This window comes from Ochotona curzoniae, unplaced genomic scaffold, assembly GCF_017591425.1.
Source record: "Ochotona curzoniae isolate NIBS_2020 unplaced genomic scaffold, NIBS_Ocur_1.0 scaffold_3890, whole genome shotgun sequence".
NCBI classification, from domain to species: domain Eukaryota; kingdom Metazoa; phylum Chordata; class Mammalia; order Lagomorpha; family Ochotonidae; genus Ochotona; species Ochotona curzoniae.
In genome coordinates, this window is record NW_024467115.1 from 7,154,425 (window position 1) to 7,178,261 (window position 23,837).

At 45.6% G+C, this 23,837-nt stretch overlaps 1 protein-coding gene across 1 annotated transcript; it reads right to left on the reverse strand.

Annotated features, from left to right (window-relative positions):
• Positions 1 to 1,313: 1,313 nt before the first annotated feature.
• Positions 1,314 to 23,370, reverse strand: HDDC2 (HD domain containing 2). Its single transcript, XM_040965319.1, has 6 exons — positions 23,248 to 23,370; positions 21,941 to 22,062; positions 20,232 to 20,334; positions 13,092 to 13,160; positions 3,801 to 3,939; positions 1,314 to 1,668 (listed from the first exon to the last, which is right to left on the reverse strand). Exons 1-6 carry the CDS (start codon positions 23,329 to 23,331, stop codon positions 1,571 to 1,573), a joined length of 615 nt encoding a protein of 204 aa, XP_040821253.1. The 5' UTR covers positions 23,332 to 23,370; the 3' UTR covers positions 1,314 to 1,570.
• Positions 23,371 to 23,837: the final 467 nt, after the last annotated feature.

Genomic DNA, 23,837 nt, shown 5'->3' on the forward strand with positions numbered 1-23,837 from the left:
ACTTGAGGCATCACGACTGCCTCTCAGGATACACATTAGCAGTAAGTTGGACAGGAAATGGAGATAGAATTTGATCTGGGCACTCTGACAGAGGAAACTGGTGTCTCAGGCTTAAACAGCTGTGCCACAACACACATTCTGTTATTTTATTAAGAGTTTTCACACTATTACATTTTTTAAAGTATTACTTGCGAGCAACAGTATGGGACTCTGAACCCCCATCTGGCAGGTAAATAAAAAACAGAGATAACTATGAAGTGACCAGAGAAAATCTGGCTCTGCAGAGGTTTCCAGATAATGTCTTTACCAACAGTGCTGGCTGCTTAGGCAAATGACGGCAGGCAAACATTTAAAATATAATGCTAGGGCCCCAGAAAATCTTTGTATTATAAATATTGAACTTTATCTGGTGTCACTTTGGGTGCATGGTTTCACCCCAAGAGAATGCCTCTTCCCCTACCCCAGTCACTGTTTCTCCACTCACCCTGCCTGGTAACAATCAGATTTTGAACTCTTTCTGCTTTTCAGTGCAGAGCAACTAAGTGTGCCCACATGTGTTGCTTGTGAGACCAGGCACCTTGTTTCCTGCAGACCGGGTATCCATGGATACTGCAGTTTCCAAAGAAACGCTGCCTAGAATTTTCCCCATGTCAGCCTCAAAGGCCTTCTTCAAATGGAAACTGACATGTGAATTAAAGGGACAGGCATCAGTTCTTTGCCATGGCCCTGGGCAAGTTGGCATGGATGGTCTCCCGCCTGCCCTTGTTGACCTTTGTGCGTCATTAGAGCACCAACAGGGGTGGACTGCTTATTTTGACCAAGGGAAGCATGGAAAGGAAACTGGGTTGAGGGATTCTCTAGGACTTAGTGACTTCTGCAGTGCTCTTCCCCTTCTGCATGTCCTACCTGATGACAAATGCTCCTATTACCAAGGTCTTAAGATTTATAATTCAGAAAGGGAAATACACAGAGAACAGTAAACGGCATTGGAAAATGTATACCCTGATTCATGTCCCCAAATGACCACAAGGGAGGGGGGAGGGGCAGGGCCTGTGAGCAGGCTTCCAAGCCCATGATCAGGAACTGAAGCAGGACGCAGTGAAACCCCAAGCCAGGCTGGAGACAGGTCATCGGAGGAAGGTAGCACTTCCTCTGAAGAAAGAATGCATTCCTTGTCTATTTGCTGTTCTGAATCCTTAGCAAATAGTCACCTGAATAATCTTTTCTAAAAAGCAATTATGATTAAATTTTCTCTCATTCTGGCCTTCAGGGATATAAACTGAATAAAACAATTTAAAATTCCCAATAAATTCTGAAGTTCAGGTTCTTTAGTATTTATTTAGTTGGTCCATTATAAAGGCACTGTCATTTCAGTCTTCAGGCAAGGGTTTCTCATGATCACTTTCTCCTTCAAGGTCACTCTTAGTGCCCAAAGAACATCACGCTGCTTGCTGATGTCCATGCCTCTTAAAACATACAGGCTAACATCTGAGAAGATCAATGGACCAACACCAGCTAAACACAACCCCACGAAATGGAAAACAGCGTTTGTCACAGGAGTGCAGCAGTCTCAGGAGGGCAGCTCCCTGCTGGTGGCAGCTATGCTAGCATTTCTCTCCGCCTCCAGTTCAGAAACAATCTGGACGATCTCAGGGTGACTGAATTTTCCTGCAAAGTAATAAGAAACAAACCACATTGAAATCACATTAGCTTCCCCAGCTAACTCTCAGCGCTTAGCAGATGTTCCTCTTGGTGAGCTGACCTACACACGTCTCTCCAAAGCAAAGGATTTCAGGTCCAGTAAGGGACCAAAGAGGACCATTCGGTGTTTTAGCCACCTGCTGTCACTGCAAGTGCCACTCTGGGAGAATGGAAGGCTGAGATGCAGATAAGAAATCATCAGTGCAAGTGGAGCTGGGGGAAAACCACTGGACAGCAAGGCTGAGATAATTCAGGGGGAGCAAGCTCACAGGGCTGAGACAAAACTGTCCAGTTCCTACTTGCAATTAATTAAAGGGGACAAGTAGTAAGACCAGAGCTTCTGGGCCACACTAGAATTTAACCAAGACAGCAGATATCTCTCTTGTAGACACCTCCATTGATGTGTGTGGTCATTCTTGGTCTCTAACTTACCACACACTTCTGCACTGGATGCCCACCAATTTCCAAGCTATTGTAGGAGATGGTGGCTAACACAGGGGACTGTCAAACCCAGCTGACAACTCATCCTCACTGTGGTTTCCTAGCTGTGTCTGGTGTTGCATACTGTTCCTCCCACGTTAAATTCTCTTCCACTCAGTTTCTACCCTAGTATCTCCTCCGAACAATTCTTTGAAAGCTGATACCTTGCTTGCCCTGAGCACCCAGCTTCCCTATGACATAGGTGCCTCACATGGGGCCATACCACAGGCATAGGTCTGACTTCTACTTTCCCGGCTACTGTTTCCAAACTGTAATCAACCTCTCAGTGTAGAGGTCACTCCATCAGGCCATACCACTCACTGCCCTTTCTGTTGGCCATTATTTACGGCACAGCAGGCCACACTTGCCTGCAAACTTGAATGCTGGCTTTGGTGTCAAACTAATACTGCCCAGAAGAATTTTTGGCAACCTCAGTGCCAAGGATAATCCCTCCAAGGATTTGGCCTTTGTGCCCATGACCTACTCTCCTAGAGGGATCTTTGTTCCCTGCCCCCAGCCACCTCCTCCTGCAGCCCCCTCCGAGGACCCAACACAGCCACTAAAGTGGGAAGGATGAACTGCCCCTGTGGCAGACTGTCCTCCCACCCTCCTTCCCCCACATTAGATTCCCACCACCCCCATGCATTATATTTCAGCCAGTAGTTCTTGCCCCTTGACTGTTTCACTTACACAGAAATATGCACACGTAATCTCCCATCTTAACAACAGACACAAAGATGTGGCTACATTTCAGTAAGACTTCACTCTGGGAAATGCACAAAGGCCAATTTTGCCTTCTGACCATGGACTGATGATCCCCGGTTTCTAACATCATTCTGTCTGACTAAAGTTAACATCTGTGAGGACTGCCTACATTTCAATGACTTACTACAGGTGGGGGTGAACAAGCAGGTGTTCGGGAAAAAAGAACTCAAAAAGCACATTGTTAACTGGAATGCAGGTCAGACTAGAGGACAGTGGCTAGCTCCAGATCTGGTGCAGACAGCAAAAGGAAGGGAACACTTCATTCTGACAGGGAGGACTGGGAAAAGGGCACAAGGGAGGTGGGTGGCCTTAGACTCCAAGGCTTTTTAGGCCACCCACGAGCATCAGTATTTTATTTCTTGAGAAAAAGAAAAAGCCACATGAAAGATGGCATGATGCTTCTCTCTCCAAAGTCAGACAAACCCTGAGACACAGAAACACCTTGGCAGAGATTAGAGCAAAGGAACAATGCAGAAACCATAAGGGCTTTAACTAGGGCAGAGGCAGGGGAGCTGCAGAAAGAGAGAGAAGGGAAATTGAATTTAGTTCATTCTCATGCAGATCACATCTTAGAGCACAGTGCATAAGCCAGGGCCTTCCTCTGACAAAGCCACCTGTGGGGTCAGAGAAGGACCAGCACCTCAGGGTTCTTAAGGCCACGGAGCTGAACTGAACCAATCTTGGACTTGAGGATAGTATCATGACGCCTTATTTTCAGATGAGGAAACAAGAGATTGCTCAGGGGTACACAGTGGGCCACTGGCAGCAGTGGGTCTCCCTAATAATACAGCATTAGACACTGCACTCAGTAAACCAAACTAAAACTGGTCCTTGCTGAGAATGGTGTCAAGTACCTGCTGTGGAGTCAAAGAATTCTTGCAATCTCCCAGGTTTGTTCTCAAGCTCTTCATATTCAGATGCCTGAAGAATCATCTCACACTGATCCAGCTGCTTCACAAACTTAGCTTCAGCACTTGCTTGGGTTTCATACTCCTAAGGGAGAAGACAATCACAGCAGCATGATGAGGACAGCCCAACGGGGTACTCCTGCGAGTGGGCACCTGAAATCAGTCACAGCCCAAAAGCACATTCTATATGTAGAGCCTTCTGCCTTGACCCAGTGCCCATGAGGGATGCTAGCCTTGCAGGCAGCAGCTTTCCTTGCCTGCTAGGCCAGAAGGGCAGCCCTAGATCATTAATCTACTTTAGCGGTTCAGATCTTTTACATTTCAGACTGTCATTTCATCCTTTGCTTCTCAAGCACACTCATGTCACTCTCCCTCTGATGTCAGGTTTCCCTTTCCATTGTAGGTGAATTTCTTGCTTTCCCATTTCCTTTTGATCACCACTTAACCTGGGAATCTCTGTCCCCCACAGGGCAGAGTTAGTAAAGGTTCTCTGGGTTGTGAAGCTAGTGAGGATCTGGGAGTCTTCCAGGCACAGGTGTGTATATATGTCTTGGTGACTTGGTGGTGAGGTGGAGTGGCTTTCCTACCTTTCCTTCCCCTTTGGTCTCTCTGTGCTCTCTACAAGCCTGGAAGATACAGCTTCAGGAGATCTGCTCCAAACTGCATGGCACACATCTCATAACTACAAAACCCAACCAATACCTAGGGAGTCACTCCTCCATTTAGACTAAAGCGCTGGGAGCTAATGCTGTCACATGGCATGTGAAGAGGCTTCCTGTGATCCCAAATGAACACTAGTCGAAGTCCCAGCTTTCCCATTTCTGATCCACTTCACTATTCTTGTACCTGGGAAAGTAGCAGAAGATGGCGCAAGTGCCAGAACCCCTGCCACTCACGTGGGAGACCCAGGTGCAGCTGTAGGCTCCTGGCTTCGGCCTCACTCAACCCCCACCAGCCACTGAGGGAGTGAACTAGAGAATATAAGATCTATTTCTTTCTAACTCTGTCTTTCAAATAAGGAAAATAAATCTTAAGGAAGGAAAAAGACTGAAGTGTTCCCAGTGGGTCTCCCTATAGTTTGTAATTCCATCCCAGATGTGCTCAGATCATTTAAATGCCATATTCCTTCAGCAGCACGGCATGATGGCGATCATAGAAAGCTTTCTTGGTTTTTATCAGACACTTTATTCAGACAAAGGTAGCTATCTGAAACTTAAATAACTGAACACTCTGAAGGCGAATCGTTTAAATGTGAAACCAAATACATTTTGTTTTATCTAAAAGGCACTTGAAGCGACTGTATATTTAAGTATTTATCCAAAGTCATGATTATATATTTATAACTGAAAAATTTAAGCTCATGAATGAAACATAGGAAACAGAGTATGCTAAGCATAGCGGTCTAAAACAATGGAAACAGATAAAAAGATTTAAAGACCATTAGGAAATACATTTCACGACAAATCTTGGTGTACTTACAGATTTAAAAAAAAATCTAAGTTTGGAGAAATGACTAAACAACTCCTGAGTCCTACAGGAGGCAAGAGGAGGATGGAGGTAGAGGCAGGAGCCAGCTCCCGCCAGGCCTGGGGTCCAGGCCCCCAACCTATACCTCTTGTCCTATCCTGCAGCTGCTTGTAAGCACTGAAGTTTCAAGCAGGAGGACTCATGTTCAGATATACAAGTCAGAAAGATGACACTAACTACAATATAGATTACTGCTACAACAGAAAAGAAGTCAGGCTTTGAGACTGCCGCCACTAGCAGACAATTTACAAGATCCTAGCAGCAAAATGTGAGCATATGGCAGGTGTTAAGAAATCTCAAGGGTGAAGAAATGAACTGAAATTTGAAAGTGGGGGCAAATATCCAGCAGAAATAATCAAGATGCTAGTTAAGATACCTGAGTCCTGCATTACAGTGTCTGAGTTCAATTCCAGGTTTCATATCCTGATGCCAGCTTCCGGTTAAGGCAGACCCTGAGAGGAAGCAGATGATGGCTCAAATAATTGGTTCCCCGGCCAGTGGGAGACACTAAACTTTTAGCTCCCAAAGTCGGTCCTGTTCCACCACCTCTCACTTGCTGTCAGTTAGCCTGGGAAGTAGTCAAGACATACAAACAACTCTGTACCCATTTGATAGTGAAGGGAAGTGAGGACATGCAGGCTTCAGGGAGGTATGCAAAGGAGGACTGAGTGCACTTACTTAAAAGATTTAACCCCATCCGAAACCCCTTGCTGAAGAAAGAGCAAAGATGATCTGCTTTGAAGTGGCAGGTGTTAGGGGGATGTGTGTGTGGTGGTAGTAAGGCAGATGCTGGAAGTGAGGGACACACAGCTAATGTGGGCCCACTGGAAGGTGCCTGGGAGCTCACACGAAGGTGCTGGCAGCTGTGAGGCGCAGCAGGCCAAGGTTGCAACAGACAGTGACTGCAGGTGCCAAGGATCCTCACCCTAGTACTCCCCAGTCTCCAGGGGTCATTGGACACGACAAATGACTGAGGACTCAGACGTGGGCTTTGGCACAGGAAAGAATCTATGTCCTAAAAGCAGACAACTGAAAAAGAAGAAAAAGAGAAGGGTAGGAAGACTACAAGGTCTGAATGACCCTTCCTATTCCAGAACAAAGACCTACTGTGTCTAAAGTTTATCTTGTGGCTGCCCGACTCTCCTGCCTCCCAGCGGTTCAGCCGCCAAGGTCCTAGAATTCTCAGTTTGCCCTACTCAAACCCAACTCATACACTGAGGGCCAGAGAGGGAGACATTGTTTAAGCAGCCTTTAACCTGATTGCATATCTGAGACTGCAAACTTCTGACAATGCAGAGATCGATACAGGGACACTGGGGTGTGCTGGGCATTAGGGGCTGGGGGAACAGCTCCTCTTTTGCCTTCAGGCTCCAGACTGTTACATCTTTACATCAGATGCAGGTGTTAAGGAAGACAGCATTCCGTGAAACTTTCAGAAAAAAAAAAAAAGAAAACACTTCCTCTTGGATTGTTGAAATTTGATTTCATGTGATGGTAAAAAAGAAATTACGTTCAAGAATGTTTAATCATTTTAAATGGATGCAACCCTTTGGGCTGATTTATAGTATTTACAGTGGTGAATAGCTGTCATGGTCTGTAAAAATTTCAAAACTCAATCAAGTAGCATTTTCTATGTAACTAGGACTATTCTCAGCTCCACAGGATAGAATGATATCATATTTTCTGCAATGAAATTCAGGATGTGCGGGCTGGAGATGGAGAAAAATAAAGCACACTATTTGCCAGGCGGCATTTGAAAAGCTTTATATTTATTAGTTAATTCTCATACCCTCTAACTTGTTTATATTATTGTTACTGCCATTGTATAGTTGAGGAAATCTGGGCATAAGGTAAGTAAGGTGTCCAAGATCACACAGTCAGATACAGAGGAGGCATCATTGGAATCTAGGAAGCCTGACATTTAAAGCTCATGCCCTAACAGTGCACATGCATAGATCATTCTGGGTCTCTGTATTTAAAACAATTCATTCCTACCTTGAAGCTGTGGAATGTGACCTCTGAAGGTGACCTTTGGAAACAGGGTCTCAGCAGAGGTAATTACATGAAAATGTGGCCCTTCTAGATCAACATGGGCTCTGTTCCAACAGAGGGAAAGTAGGACAATACTGACACATGGCAAAATCGAGGTGACTCATGGGCAGGGATTGCAGTGAGGCCAGTGATGTGTCTACGAGCCAAGGAATGCCAGAGACTACAACCATCAAAAGCTAGAAAAAAGACAAAGCAGGAGACTCCCCTCGTGCTTTAGAAGAGAAATTTTCTTTAACAAGTTTTATTATTTCAGCCAGTGACAGTTGTGAGACAATGGCATTGTCACCTGTTAAGGGGGTTATCAAACATTTTAGTTCTTTGTTTTACATTTATTTAAATCCACAGTCTTTCTAAGTAGCCACGGTAGTGTTCTCTTTGCAAAAGTGTCAAAATTTTTTTTAACTTTTCTTTTTTTTAAATTATTTTTTAATAATCTTACTTAGTTGATTAGGGTACAAAGAGCCAAGGGCTACAGGATGAAAGCAGGTAACACCATTGTTTCTACATAAATATAATTTTTCCCTGTATCTGGGGTTAGGAGAGTTACAAAGGGAAAAGCTCCAACCAACCTCCCATCCATCCCAGGTTCCTGATGTGAGGCGTGCTCTGAGGGTCCTGCTCAAACAGTTTTGATAGTTCATCAGTTCTGGATTGCTGCCAGTCTCTTCATGGTTGGGGTTCTAAGATCAGCAGTTCAGTTGGAGGGATCTCCAAAGAAACTTCATCTGAGATGAGTCCAGACCTGATTCTTGCCTTAGTTTGCTAGTACAGAGTCCAACACCGTCCATCACACCAATCAGCTTATGTACATGCTGGTCGTTGCAATTGCTGGGTCAGTTCTGTTTCCAGTCCTGTCTTCCTCGTGAACCAACGGGTGTTGCAGTCCAGCTAGATCCTACCCAGTTCATACTCGGTCCTCATGCAAATCAGTTGGAACTGCAGCCTAGGTTGGAGCGACTCCCCATAACCCCCACCAGTTCTGCCCCCTACCCTGGTTCCCATGCTTGCCAGTATACACCGCAGGCTTGTCCAGTCTGTCCCACATTCCATTTAGCTCTTGCACATGTTAATGGGCATTGAAGCTTAGTTCAACCCAACCATCCTACTATCCAGCCCATATACCTGCTGGCAGGTGCCTTTCTGTCTAGCCACCCCTGTCCCTGTCCTGGTTTTCGTGCTCTCCAGTGAGAGTGGTAACCCCGAGGGAGATGCCCACTATTTCCCTACTAGGCCACACCCACTCCCAGATTATGCACTCTCCATGTGGTTCTGGCATTTGACTTCACAGAATTAGCTCCCAGTGCCAGCCTCTGCCAGCTAATGCTGCGGCTAAGCCCAACCAACCCTCTCCCACTCTAATTTTTGCTTGCACCAGTGAAACAGTCAGCCCACCGTGGCCCTTTCCTTCTCTAGCTCACATGAGGCCCCCAGGTGCTATAGCCCTGCCTAGTCTGATCTGCCCCCATCCTGACTCATGCTTCCCAATGGAAGTAGTTGTCCAGCAAGGGAGCCCACATTCCCCTGCCGGCTTTACCTCCCCCCTCTGATTGTCACATGTGCTGTTTGGGCGCTGCAACCACATCTGGTACAGTTCGTCTCACCTTGGCATTCCTTAATGTGTGCTGGTATGTATCACAACAGAACCTGGCTCAACCTATACTCTGTTCTGGTGCTGGGATTCACCAGCAGGTGATGTGAGCTGATTCAGCCTGGTCTGCCCCTAACCCATGCCATGTGTATGTCAGTGGGATAATTTCCATTGCCTGTTCTAGACTGTTTCCTATTGTGCTTCTTGCGCTTACAGGGATTGTGTCCTGCCAGAGAAGTTGTCCAGGCTCCTCTATCAGAAATTCTCCCAGTGCCAGATTTTGTGCCTACCAGTGGATTCATGGGCCAGCTCTACTCAGTCCACCTCCTGTCCTAGCAGGGGCAGTGGCTTTTCCTGACTGGCCTTCAACCCAATCTGGTTCTTACTGTTGGATGTTTCAACCCAGCCACGGCTCTTCCATACCCCCATACAGCTCACACATGGTTCAGTAAGGGCTGAGACCTAGCCTAGTCAATCACATATCTCCCCTAGTCCTCCAGAGCACCAGATGGTGTTGGAGTCTGGCCCGGCTTGGTGCTTCCAGTCCCAGTCCACATTTGTGCCAAGTGAGATTGCAACCATATCCTGATCAGAATACAGCCCCAATTCCAGCCAATGCACTCCTTGGTGGGAAACTCAACCTAGCTTGGGTGTCCTCTTAGCTCCCCAACTGGGCCTACTGCCAGCCTCAGATCACGTGCAGGCCAGTGGTTGCTCTGACTCAGCTTGGTAGAGCCCCTCACTTGTCCTGGCCCCTTAGATGCTGTGGCTTGGTGTCCCTGTCTCACACAGATCAGTAGGTGCAAGGACCTACTTGGCATGAGCTGTGCTCCAACCTGATTTCTGTTGTTTCTTGTGAGTTAAGGTTTGTTCAGCCCTGCCCATTCTGCCCCCTTCTAGTGGCAACCCGGCCCACCCCACATCCTGTTTTAGGATGCACATTCAGGTGCTGCTGCCTTGACCTGCCCTGACTGTTGTGGGTTCCTCTACCTGTGAATGATGGCAGGTGGCATGGCCACACCTAGCTTAGTCCATTGCAACCCCAGCTTGTGAGCTAACCAGGGGGACTTGTGTTTCCAGTGTTGGGCCCACACAACCCCACAGAGTCTACCCCCAGACCAAGTTCGCTCATGTGCTGGATAGTGTCTTGACCCTGCCAACTGTGACCACTCCACCACTCCACTACCTAGTCGGGTAATGGTACTTAACATTGCCAAAGAGGCTCCCATCCATAGCTTTGGTGTGGCGATCAGTGAAGTTCAATGCTAAAAGCCCATCTCTGGATTCCTAATTGGGCTGGTTAATCTGTCTAATCTAACCTAAATTATCTTCTGGATACTTCCCTCCAAACCAGCAGGTCTCAGTCCCCAAGCATGCCTGAAACTTTCATGACCCTGTCACTGGGAAGCACCCAAAATTCACTTCTTACCTACACTAAAATTAGCATTAGTCATGGGTGACCACAGGCAGCAACCATATATCTTAAAAACCCCAGAGTTCGCTGCCAGGCAGCCAGTAGGCAGAGCCTGGCACCACTTGGTGCACTGGCCGCCCAAGGCCAAGGACTCGGTCACTACCTTCCGGCAGTGTCTTTGGCATGAGTCCCCAGCACTGGGTCCGACCTGGCAGGAGCACGCCCACCACAGCCGCCACACTGCAGGGAGCAGCAGTTGCCCCCAACCCCGAGGGTTGAACCAAAATTTTAATTTAAGTAAAATTTTCAGGGAAATTTTTAGCCACTAACTGATAACTAAGAGCAGTATTTAAGATATGACTGTATTTATACAATTAGAAAACACAAGTTACAAGCTTGAAATTGAATCTTATATTGTAAAAACAGGGCCCAACATCATCATGTCTATTTTCTTTAGCCTAAGATGTCCTTGTCTGTCCTTTATCAAAAAGAATTCAATGACTTGAGGGAGTGGTCCTATTGGCCCTATGAAGTTCTAATTCACCAGACTGGGGAAGTCATTTGCTTCCCCAGTAGATAAGAATCCTGAATGGTCATTCCTGTGCTGGGCAGTTGTGTAGAGGAATTCTACTTCTGGGCAGAATGTAAGTGCTGCCTGCATGTAACCGTCACACCAATGAGAGCCCTCCTGTTCATGATAAATTCCCTAAAGAGCACAGCATTGCTGACCAATCAAAGGAAGGTCATGAGTGTCACCGGCAACCAGGAACTTGGACATGAACAAATCATATACTTCTTAGCCACAATTTCATTCTATAAGAACCTGCACTCTTAATTCCTTGGGGAGCCTGGGAACTAATAACTGCCAGGCCCCTTGGTCTGGACTATGCCATAATACTTATTTTCCTCCACCATCTCAATGTCAGTGATTGACTTTCTGTATGTTGGACAATTAGGTTCGGTTTGCAGGTTCTGTAACACCTTCAATTGGTTTAGGGTGTTTTTTTCAGCAACAAATTCTTGTAAAAGGTTTTCAAATAATGAGGGTTTTTCCTCCTTAAAAGACAATCATGGATCAGTTTCGTAAGCTCCAATGCCTTTTGTTTTCTAACTGTGTATGAGACACAAGCTAATTTCACTCTGCTACTTGCCAATTTATAGGGTGTTCCAAAAGTAGGTAAGAGATCAGCTGGGCCAGCCTCCCAGCCACATACCATGCATACTTTGCCAGATCTGATTGAACTAATCACTCACCCAGTAGTTGCTAAAGGTACACAAAGGGACCAGAATTGTTTCAGGTTTCAGCATTTCTTAAGGAAAATAGTACAGTATCACTATAGAATACCTCTAGCAAAGTCTGGAGCAATACTCAGTTACCACAGGAGCACTTCCCCTCCCATCAAATGATACTTGATTTTCACACCAAGGGGACTGAATGAGGGCATGAGAACTCTCAATAGCCTTCTTGCAAAATAAATGAGTTCAAGTCTCCTAAAAACTGGTTCTCTTAGTGTTCTTAATTTCATGGCCGTGAATAAGGGCATGTGGACCTATGTGACACTTCACTTCTAGATTAACTAGTTTAATTAGAGTTAGGTAACACATCCTTGTACATCATGTAGATAGGATGAGTTTCAAGACCAGGCCTGTCTGGCTGCAAGGCACCAGCGCCTGAAAGGGGTTGCTGTTCCCACAACTGAGCCACGCCCAGAAGTGCCAGTGCACAACCTGCTGCTGTTGAACAAAGCATCCCTAGGAGAGAGATGTGGCAGGGTTTCCACACCAGGCACGTCCCATCTCAGGCTCAGGACAAGAGAAAACCTGACCCAGCACACAGGGCAGCAGGAACGGGCCTCTGCCAGCTGTGAGGCTCAAGGCAGAGGCAAGACAGGGTCGGGGTCTGACAGCGTGAAAAGAGAAGACAGTCACCCCACAGTCGCCCCGGCTCTGAAGACAGGCTGAGTCAATTAGGCTCTGAAGGAAATAATGAGGGTGGGGGAGAGGAGGAGTGCAGGTGGGAGGCAGAGCTACCTCAAAGTAAGGAACCAGGGCAGCTGCAGGGACTTGAGACCTTAAGGTCAGAAGGGAAGATTTTTTTTCTCACAAATAACTCCAAGAGGAAGATGCAATGGGAGCAAATGGCTTAGTCTTCCCTCCCCTGCTAGGGTAAACTCTCCCTTGCTTTCGGCAGTCCTGGGAGGGAAGCAAGGAAGGAAGGACCTCTGCCCTGTGCCTGGCATTTCAGCAGCTCATCTTGGGGCAGCCCCAGCAGCCCTTCAGGGGTTCGCAGACAGGCCGCGGACCCAGCAAGGGGAAAGTGCCCAGGGCAGTGGTGATGTGGAGGCAGACCCTGTTCTGAATTACTTCCTGTTACTGCTCTTTTCACGGATGAGGAATAGGTGGGTGGATGTAGGCAAAGTAGCAGGTAACCTGGGAGTCAAAGTCTGGACAGGCACTTGGGTGGCAAGGGAAATAGAGGACATAAGAGAAGAGAAAAATATCTATCAGTTGTACAAAATTTCTGAAGAAACTGGAGGAGAGAAGACCAAGCAAGAGAATAATGACAGCTTGTTAAACCAGCATGCCAACTGAAATACTGATCAACTACACCAATTTAGCTACAACAAATGCAAATGAACCCATCATGTGTACGTACTTCCCAAAGTTCAAAGAGCTCCTTTCTGAGGTCTTCTGGCAGGAGTTGAGTTATCTGCTTCATGGCTTCCTGAAAGACCAAATCATGGTTTTAATTATGTATTCATTTATCTAAGTTAGCAACCAGCCTACAAAAGCCTAACAACAGGCTCACAGTCTTCAAAAAAATGTTCCGTTTATTTATTTAAAGGCCAGAGTTGCCAGACAGGGAGAGGCTAGAGAGAGATCTTCCAACTGCTGATTCACTCCCCAAATGCCTACAACAGCCAAAGTTGGGCCAGGCTAACGCCAGGAGCCAAGAACTCTGTATATTTCCCAAGCCCATGGCAGGAACTCAAGCACGTGGCCATGATCTACTGCCTTCTAGGCACATTAGCAGGAATCCAGATACACAGAGTGAAAGTTAATCCCAGGCCCTCTGATATGAGACATGGATAGGAAATTCAGGCATCTCCAACAGTGGCTTAACCTGCTGCGCCATGATGCCAACTCTATACGCTGAACCCCTTTAGGCGTAGCAGAATAAACTGAAATATACTGGAAAGCATTGATACCTCGCAAGGAAGCCTGCTGTATATACTGCATAAGTGTATTCATATGATCTGCATTTAGTGCTTACTTTGTGGTCTCAGTATATATACGCAAGATAATGAGGATATCAAACAATTACAGAATATCAGACGCCAAGAATTCTAAATCTCATGGATGAATCTCAATAGGATCCACATCAATGTCAAGCATAAGCATACTGGAGTTCAAAAGAAAGAAGGGCAACATGGCAAAATCACACTAAATTATAAGGCCCCCCAATTTTTTGCTATAGTATAATATTCATCTTTTATTGTAATGTGTTTATTCTGAAATGTAAAACATTACACAAATTGGCAAATAATTGTATTAATATAAAATGGCATGATAGAATTTTCTAGGTCCACTGCCCACAGGCTAAAAGGAATATTAAAAAAAAAAATCACCTATGTAGCACCTGAATGCCTCAACTGCCGCACGAAGCTTCTCTCTTCTCCGCACGAAGTGCCAGCGGCAGGCAACCTAGCATCATCTCCAGAAAGACGATACAGGTTTCAAGTATTACAGAAAGGACTTTCCAGTATCAAGCTGGAAATTGTAATTCTCCCATCATGCTTCACTCCAATCCACCCCCAGCTTTTTCCTCACAAGTGCAAAGACACAAAAGTGGCCAGTGACCCAGATGGGTTGGACCACCTGTGGTCAGAGAGATGCACCTAAGGGCTGGCCCTATAACCCTTCCCACACCACTCAGAGGCCATTTCCAGTAAAGCTGGAAATGTGTGTGTGTGCATATAATATATAATTAACATATATTACTGCTATATATAGTAACATTTATATGTTGTTACTATATATATATATATTACGGAGGGGGAAAATGTTGCTTCCAAAGCAAATTATTTTTGTCAGTGTGGACAATATGCTTCCCCAAATATAATCATCATCTTAATCAGTGTGTAAATGTTTCCTATATTTTCATTTTCTCAGCAGAATTCAGCAGACAGAAGCCAAGAAAAAGGCCTGAGAGTTATCAAAAATGCAGAAATAGGGGCCTAGCACAGTAGCCTAGCAGCTGAAGTCCCCACCTTGAACGCACCAGGATACCATAAGGGTGCTGGTTCAAATTCCGGCAAGCCCCACTTCCCATCCAGCTCCCTGTTTGTGGCCTGGGAAAACAGTTGAGGATGGCCCAAAACCTTGGGACCCCACACCCATATGGGAGACCTGGAAGAGGCTCCGGGCTCCTGGCTTCAGACTGGCTTAGCTCTGACTATTGTAGCTGCTTAGGGAGTGAATCAACAAGCAGAAGATCTTCCTTCATTTCTCCTCCCTCTCTGCATATCTGACTTTCCAATAAATATAAAATAAATATTTTTTAAAATGCAGAAATAAAAGAGCATGACAGCATGGAGAGTGTTCTGGGCTTATTTCTACCATTTTCCCATGTCTTCCTTTGTTTGAGTTGCCCTAGTAGTCTTCTACAATATCGCAAATTTCTCTCCAAGGGCTACAGGTGACTTTCAACGTCCTCTTCGTAGTCTCACTCTTCCAAGGCTTCTAACTGCAGAGGTGATACTGCTCGAAAAGCTCATGCTCTTCTGAATGATTTTTGGCAATATAAAAGGCTTAATTAAAGTAGTCAGGGAAAAGCAAAAAGGATAAAAACAAAGATGAATGTGTGTATGTGTATCCGTTACTGAGACAGGACAAAGCCATTCTGGAGTAAGCCATATTTGCCAGTGCAGTCCCGAGTACCATCACCAGCTTAAACGGCGTGTTCGGTGGTAGAGCCGTGGCATTCTAGGACCCTAAGTAGTATGGAATTCAAGGTGTTCTTAAGCTTAATTCTCCCTTGCTTCACAGTTAACAGACGTTTTTATAGAAAAGATTGTCTTCTCTCCACCATTCAAGTGTGCCCACTCCTTTTGTTTAAGAAAGCACTGAAGACATATAGGTACAGCCACATCAAAATCTAAACACTTAAACATAAAAGCTTGGTGTTGGCATAGGACTGATTTTATTCCCTTTACCATGATGTACCCAGCACTGAACACAGTGATTTCCATGTTGTCTGACCAAAGGGGCACAGAAAGGAATCGTCACCCCATCTTCTACCTTCCCCAGTCACTGCCCTTGCTAGATACCATACCTAAAGATAGTTTGTGGAAAAACAGAATTTGAAGCTGATTTTGGTGAAATATACTATGAAACACAGATAGATGAGAGGTCTTCAAAAAGTTCAAGGAAAATGGAAGAAAGTATGCATGGACTCCCAAAGCGCTTCACCCTGGAAGAAATCTATCTCTAAATTACACATTTCGGCAAACTTTCTGAAGATCCTTCAGCATTGTTATGAATGCAGCCTATGACCAAATCACTGCTGTAGAGACATCTAATTGCTGACTTATTAATAAATTCTCTATTGATCAAAATCCCCACATTCTCTGAAAAACAAAACAAAACAAATCAGATAAAATAATTTTACTCCTTCCTTGAAACTGACTAATGACCTTTTTTGGTTAAGCTTATTAATGCTATTTATTACTGACATTAATTCTTCCAGAACTGAAGTCTGAGACCTCGTAGATAGTCAACAATCCTTGTCTGGTGGCATATGCCACCTAATCATTCTCACTTTTAAAAGGAACCTTCTGAAATCAACCGCACTGAATCCCAAGGCACATAGCTGAGTTCCCGTGCCCAGCAGTAAGCTCTGCCATCCCCATTTCTACACTGTTCCTGCACGGCTTTCCAGCGACAAATTCCCTTGCTCTGTTAGCATGGTGTGTCATGTGCTTGACTGGAGTTCTGAGCTGAGGGACGCTTTCACAGAACACCTGGGGTCCGTTTTGTGAGAAGCATTCGAAATACACTGCTTGTCAGTCACACTGCTCGGGCTAGCACAGTGTAATGCCTTGACCAGATGCAGATCAGGTACGACAATCAGTTCACCAGTTGCTAACTAGCTCTACAGCTCTGGGGAAGTGACTTAGCTTCACCATCTTCCATGTTTCCCCTACAGAAACTGGGACTAGCTAACGGAATATCACAGGGATCAACAGGTGCTCATTCTGGCACAGAATCAGCACTCTGTTTAAATGCTGGATGCATCTTCATTCTCTTCATCTTTCCACGTTCGATCTTATGATAATATTCTCTCCTTCTCCTTTTATTATCCTGAGTTTTAGCAATGCTAAGCCTTGCAGACAGACAGATTCATGATGCCTTGCTCTTCGGAGAATCTTTCCCTTTACAAAGAACTCTAACACTTCAAGTTCCATTCCCTTAGATATTGATGATCTAGGACCCGGCACGATGGTGTAGTGGTTAAAGTCCTTGCCTTGCACGCCTGGGATCCCATATGGGCGCCGGTTCTAATCCCAGTGGCCTCGCTTCCCATTCAGCTCCCTGCTTGTGGCCTGGGAAAGCAGTCCAGGACGGCCCAAAGCCTTGGTACCCTGCACCTGTGTGGGAGACCTGGAAGAACTCCTGGCTCCTGGCTTCAGATTGGCTCAGCTCCAGCCATTGCAGTCACTTGGGGAGTGAATCATCGGATGGAAGATCTTCCCCTCTGTCTCTCCTCTCTGTATATCTGTCTTTCCAATAAAAATAAATAAATCTTTAAAAAAAAAAACCTGATGATCTCTAGCACGTACCATTTACCAATTTAAACTATAATACAGAATTATATTTTTATATATTAAAATATATTATATTAGCAAACCACAAATACTGCTTTGGGTCCTCTGTGTCCTCCTTTTTCTCTTCATCTTAATACCTACTCTCTTTCAAACAATCAGCCTTCTAATTGACCAAGTATTTTTCTCCCTTCCTGCTTCAGTTTACAACCTTGCTGACTCAGTCTGCCAGCCTCTGGCAAACGACACATCCTGCTTCTGTATCCACACTCCACCTTAAGCCAAAAGACCTCATCTAATTATCTTAATGCATGGTTCAGACATCCAAATCTTGTTCATAAATGCCATCTGCATTAAGAACGGACCACCTTCCGCAGAAACAGAAGAACAATAAACTTCGTTCGGGATGAGAGAGAGGAGCTTTCTCTGGTCCTTACTTAGTTCCAATCTTGGATCCCCACCCTCTCTTGCAATGACCATCAGGGTTGCTCTGGAGGGCCCCAGCTCCCCCCCCCCCCCGCAAAATAGAGCAAACGAAAAAAATTAGAATAGATAGAGAACAACAAGGAAAGCTTAGAACCAGACAGGAAATGGTCAGCACAGATCCACATATACCTTACTAGGCAGGACACAAAAATTAGTTATTCCTCACTAGGGTATTGAAGATTTCTCTGCACACCCCTCCTAAGACTGTTCTGCACCTCAACTACTGACAAACGCCTTGTTAGTTATAAGCCAGTTTAGACTATCCTAAAATCTGCCAAGTTCAGCAAAATTATGCTTCAACACTATAAACTGCTAAATACTAAAATGAAAATAGACATGAGACAGCTGAATAGTACCCTATAGCCATTTTAAGGTGTATAGAAGCTGGCTGTATATAAACTAAAATTGAAATGTCAATGAAGTAGTCACAGGATGTGGTTAAGAACTTGCATTTTTTTTTAACATATTGAATACTCAATACCATGTCAATTAATTCCATAATGTTGTAAATTGTTGTTGATGTTGTGTTGGGGCTTTCAATTGATCGAGATAATATTGTGCCAGCCCTACTTTCAGACCAGAGATGGTCTCCCCAAGAAACCATTGAATTTATCTGGACAATAAGATGCTGGACTCTATGCTTGCAAAGAAAGAATCTTGACTGAATTTGAACTGTAATACTGCAACAAGGTGGAGGAATCCCCCATGGGGGGAAGGGCACGGGGAGAGGTTAGGGGAATCCTAGAGCCTATGAAACTATGTCACATAATGCAACGTAATTAATTTAAAAAAAAAAAAAGGGAACAGACCACCTCCCGGATCTTCCTCTCTGACCAACAGCAGTAAGAAGCAATGAAGGATCAGTGCTCTCCAAGCTTCTGGTGTGTTATCCAAGAACCTGTGATCTTTAAAGATGCTTCCCCAGTCCCTTCTGCTTGGCACAGCAGGAATGGGCAACAGCCTGGGGGGTTCAGGACATCAGAAAGGCTTTCATCCCAGCTAGCAAAACAGCAACACCCTTTGGATTGTTCCTATCTGCTTTGGGCCCCTCCCGGTGGTTGGGAGAGCCTTCACACTAACGCTGATTCTTTTCCAGAAGGTTCCATCCTGCATTAAATGAGGCTGAGACAGCCCTATATTTCTACTGTGTTAAGCAAAGCCCAGTACAAGTAAACACTAATTTGCTGCTTGCTTCCTCCAGCAGCTGTACTCACCAGAGACAAGCTGAGACGCCTGATGCCTCCCCACTCCTGAGGGTCAGGTGTCTTAACTCTTCCTCTGTTCTCTGAATGTGTCTGATGATCCGCTAACACTTCAGTCTGTGATTTCTCCTCTACAACGTCTAGGTTCACCCTTGAATGAAACAACCACCTGCAAACGCAACAGAGGCTGACGCAAGTGCCTGGGCCCCTGCCACCCACATGGGAGACCTAGACAAACTTTCAGGCTCCTGGCTTTGGCTTGGTCCAGTCCAGGTTACTGTACCCATTTGAGGAGTGAACCAGCAGGTGGAAGATTTCTCTCTTTCTGTCTCTCCTTTCTTGCTTCTAGAGGAGCAAAAATCCTCTTAGCTACTGATCGCTCCACCTCCTAAGCTCTGAGGACAGCAATTTAGACTCACTTGCTCTGAAAGACCACCTCCTCTATTCAGCCCATTGAGAGTAATCTTTAACATCTATAATGAAAGCAGTTCATCAAAGCCCTGGGCTGGGAACCAACCATTGGTCAACATAAAAAGTGATTTTCCAGGCTCTGCTTCAAATATCCTTGTCTTTGGCCATGGGCTCTGAGCTTAGAGCTCACAGTGACACTGACAAAATACATTACTGATCTACTTATTTCTTATTAATGCAAATATTCTTTATTTCCAACCACTAATTAAAAAAAAAAACCCTTAAATTGTACTAAATGAAAATAATGGTTACATTTGGCATTTACAAAAGTTTTTCCCAAACAGCTTAAAGAATCTGCAAATTCACTTAAGCTATTTCCATTGTTCTAATAATGAAAGCCATACTCCAATATCCACATGCCAAGGAGAACTGAAACTCACATTTTTGTTCCTGTGTTGAACAAGACTGAGAGCAACAGTCATTCCTATTGTGGCAAACAGGCTGAGAACAAGAAAACACCAATTTGCTGTCTACTCCAAGAAATCCCTGCTTCTGAAAGACAATGACTGCAAACCACCCAAAATAGAGCAGTTTATTCTGCAAGCTTCTCATTAAGACCTTCTCTATTCTCACCAATCCGAAGATGTCCTCAACTCATTAAAATCCCATTACCTGTCTATCTTGTAAGATCAACCTTAACTCTGTCCAGGCCATACCCTAAAACACTAAAAATTTGTTGTGTGGACCTCCCTTTTGCTAGGAGCCTTCTAAGACATGCAGGTGGAGTTCTCCCTTACTGCAGTGGGTCTAACACTCTCAGGTTTGCTTCAGCCATTCTGGCAGTCTTCTGCACAGTCAACAGTCAACACTGACCTCTTCTCGCCTATGTTTTTCTTCTTTGGGGATGTTATCTGCTGGTGCTATGTCCCCAACGATGCACTCTGCCATATCGTGAACCAGGGCTAGGCGGATACATCTGACCAAGCAAGAAATGGTGAACAAATTACACAGAATCATATTCACTACATTTCCTTGTCTATAATGTTTTTGATGTTAACATAATACACACTATTTTCTGAAGTAATTACATTCAGCATCTTACACCCCTCTTGAACCAAAACCTCTTGTTGGTATTCAACCCAAGAATGCACAGGGGAGGATGTTTGTATGATTTTTTTAAAAAAAAATAGCTCATTTCTCATTTCTCAAATCTACCTATAAAGGGTTCATGACTTCATGCAAAGCCAGGAGATGGTCTGAGACATTTACTAACTGATATAAAGTTGAGAAACAATCCCTTTCGCCAAACTGCTAGGGAGGTGCCAGAACAAGACTGTTTATAGAGCTGGACAGATTTGGACAAATCTGGTTATGAATCCAGCATCCACTATTTATCAGTTATGTGACCTCTGCCAAATTAGTTCACTTCTTTAAATGTCCAATTTTTTTCTCACCCTTTATTTTACCATCTGCAAAACAGGGCTAGTAACGCTTTATGAGGCTACTGTGAAAATTAAACTTGAAAATTTATGCTCCTGGCACATGTTGCTCACTCAACAAATGACTGTGATTACTAGTGAGGAATGATCAGTGATTATGATAATCATCATCAAAATAGCAAAGGCCACTAATGAGCCATTCTTCTCAGGCAGCCAGTGTGCTTTATAGTCTAACTCTGTACCAGTCTATTACCAACAGTGCCAGGCCGCACAGCCTCCTTTAAGGCTTCTCTACCTCCAGTCTCTCTCTCAACTGTTGCACTCTCAGACTACCCTTAAATTTGCCTCTATTTGATTTCACTTTCACCTTGTACTATTTGCTAAATATTTCCCCACTTCTACTTCCTCAGCTGAGCAAGAGGGCTTCTCAGACACCTTAATGAATCCTTTGTTACAATCAAACTGATGTACTTCTCACTTGTAGAACGTTCCTTCACTTGGCTGCCATTAAGGCTGGCCTCTTCCCTGCATTTTGTGCCTTCCCCCTCTCTCTCTGTCAGCCCAAGAGAGCCTAGTGTGTGGACCCTGCCTCCCTAATAAAATCAACCAGGAGCAGACATCTTCCCCTGCTGCAGAACACCGTGCTAACTCTATACTATTACTTAGTTTGCACTATTTAAATGGAAGCCACTTTTGATCTGTGCAAATCATTTGTGACTGAATTCTGCACTGTGCTCAAAAAGCATCGTAAACACTTGTTGACTGACTTTAACGGGAAGCTCACCCTTTTCAACTTTACCTTGGAGATACACTTCCAAAAAGTCATTTCTTAATTGTGTGATACTATTCCTAAAAGCAGCTAAAAACACAGTGCTTACACAGCATGGCAGGATTTGAACCCAGCCCTCATTGGCTGCCTCTGAGACCAAGGCAGCTTCTACCATTTGCCAGCTGAACACAGGGTAGCTTACAACACCGAAGCAATGAGCACTCAGTGTTCCCTACTGCCACACAGTGAATCCCTATGGTTTTTGTTTTTGAGAAATATTAGCATCCAAGACTGTGACACAGGTCACAGGTCCCAGTCATGGGAAGCGGTGCATGCCAGCCACACTGAAGAGGCCCTCCCAGCACCCAGCTTACCGGTCCTTATTAAGATGTTCATTGTGAGTCACCATGGCCATAACCGCCATCCGGTACATGTGATCAGACACGCTCTCTGGCTTCTCCACATTTCTGTATACCCAGCCAGTCCGTGGGACCCTCTGAAAAACATTAAGAGACATGTAGAAAAACCAAATATTATAAATAAACTGCAACGCTCTCCAAGAGCCATCCAGGAAGGGGCAGGGTCGTGGTAGTCCATGATGATGCTGCCTGCACGACACCATCCCACATCAGAGGGCCAGTGGGGCTCTCTGCTTCTGATCCAGCCATCTGCGAATGAAGCAAAGCAAGCAGCAGATGACGGCCTGGGGCCCTGCTGCTGACTTGGGAGGCCTGAGCACAGGTCCAGGCTCCGATCATCTGGGGAGTGAACTAGACAGTGGAAAAGTATGCTCTTGTTTCTCTGCCTTTCAAATAAATTATATATAGATATAGATATAGATATATTTTTTTTCCACGAGGCAGGTCTAGCAATAGGAAAGAAAAAAGAGAGAGGGAACTAGTGCACAAACACACATGCAAAATCACCACCATCGAGGTCCTGTGTTAGTGGTTCAGTTACATCCAAGACAGAAGTCCTTTATTCGTACACAAAACCTGTCTTTGGCGTTTGTCTGCAATCTCTTCCATACGGGTAGGAAAACACCATGGTGTGAGCTATGAGCTTGATTAAGTGCCAAATATGGAACTTCTAAGCAGAAGGTCTCAGGGCGTTCATTTCTCATTGCTTGAGGCAACCACTGGTCCAGACTCCGCCCCTAGGGGTCTTGGGACACTCACTGCCAGTTCTCAGCAAGCTACACTTCCAAAGGGCCCATGAAGTCACAGAAGATCTCTCAACTACAAAGAAAAGGAGGTGAGGGCGCACGAACACTCCGCGATGCAACTCGATAAAACCCGGGGTGGAGGACCTTGAGATTTCAGGAACTAATTGAAGGGCCGAATTCAAGCTTCCGCTTAACACCTGCAGGGCCGATGGAGGCTGGTCTTCCCCCCCGGCAGCTCGGCAGCGCCGGCTAACAGCGCTCTTGTTGTGGGATCGTAAGCCAGGAACAGCCCAGAGTGCCGCCGCGCACACCTCGGCGCCGGCCGTACCCCGAAGCCTCAGGAACGGCGGCCCCGGACACTGCCCACCCAGGAATGGGACCCCTCCGGGCCGGGCCTTCCGTCTCCGCTGCCCTCTCCCTCCGCCAGTGTGGGCCGCGGGGCCGGGAGGGCGAAGGCAGGTGATACGCCTTCCTCGTATCGCGCGCCGGCCGCGCCCCGGCCCAGCGCCCGCTCACCTTGAGCTGCCCCACCAGCCGCAAGAACTGCAGCAGGGGCCGGGCCCGTCGGGCCGACAAGGCCACAGAGGAGACCGAAGCCATGGGGCAGGACCGCGACAGGAAGCGGAGGGCGGTGCGGGCCACGTGGCCTGGACCCGAAGCTTCTCCCCGCCTCCCCGCTTCCTTTTCTTTCCCTCCCCTCCTCTCCGGCTTCAGAGCATCTCTTCCTCTGGTCTCCCCTCCTCCCTTCTCCGCCCCCTGCCCGTCAGTTTTGCCCTTCCCTCCCTTTCCTCACTCTGATTTTCTGGGGCCCAGCCTTCCACTTCCTGGCATTGGTGCATTTGCTTATCTCAAGCTGGACACCCAATATAGTGCTGGTATTCCAAACTCCATGTTATTTTGTAAAGGATTGCAGTTACAGTGGGAGGGGCCAGTGTGTGGAGGAGGATTAGACAATGCTGAACAAAAACCTTAGGGTTCAGGTCTAATTTTGTCAGATTGAAGAAAGCGGAAGCTCCTCCAACTTCTCTTTTTCTTTTTTTAAAAGATTTATTAATTTATATTGGAAAGGCAGATTTAAAGAGAGATCTTCCATCTGTTGGTTCACT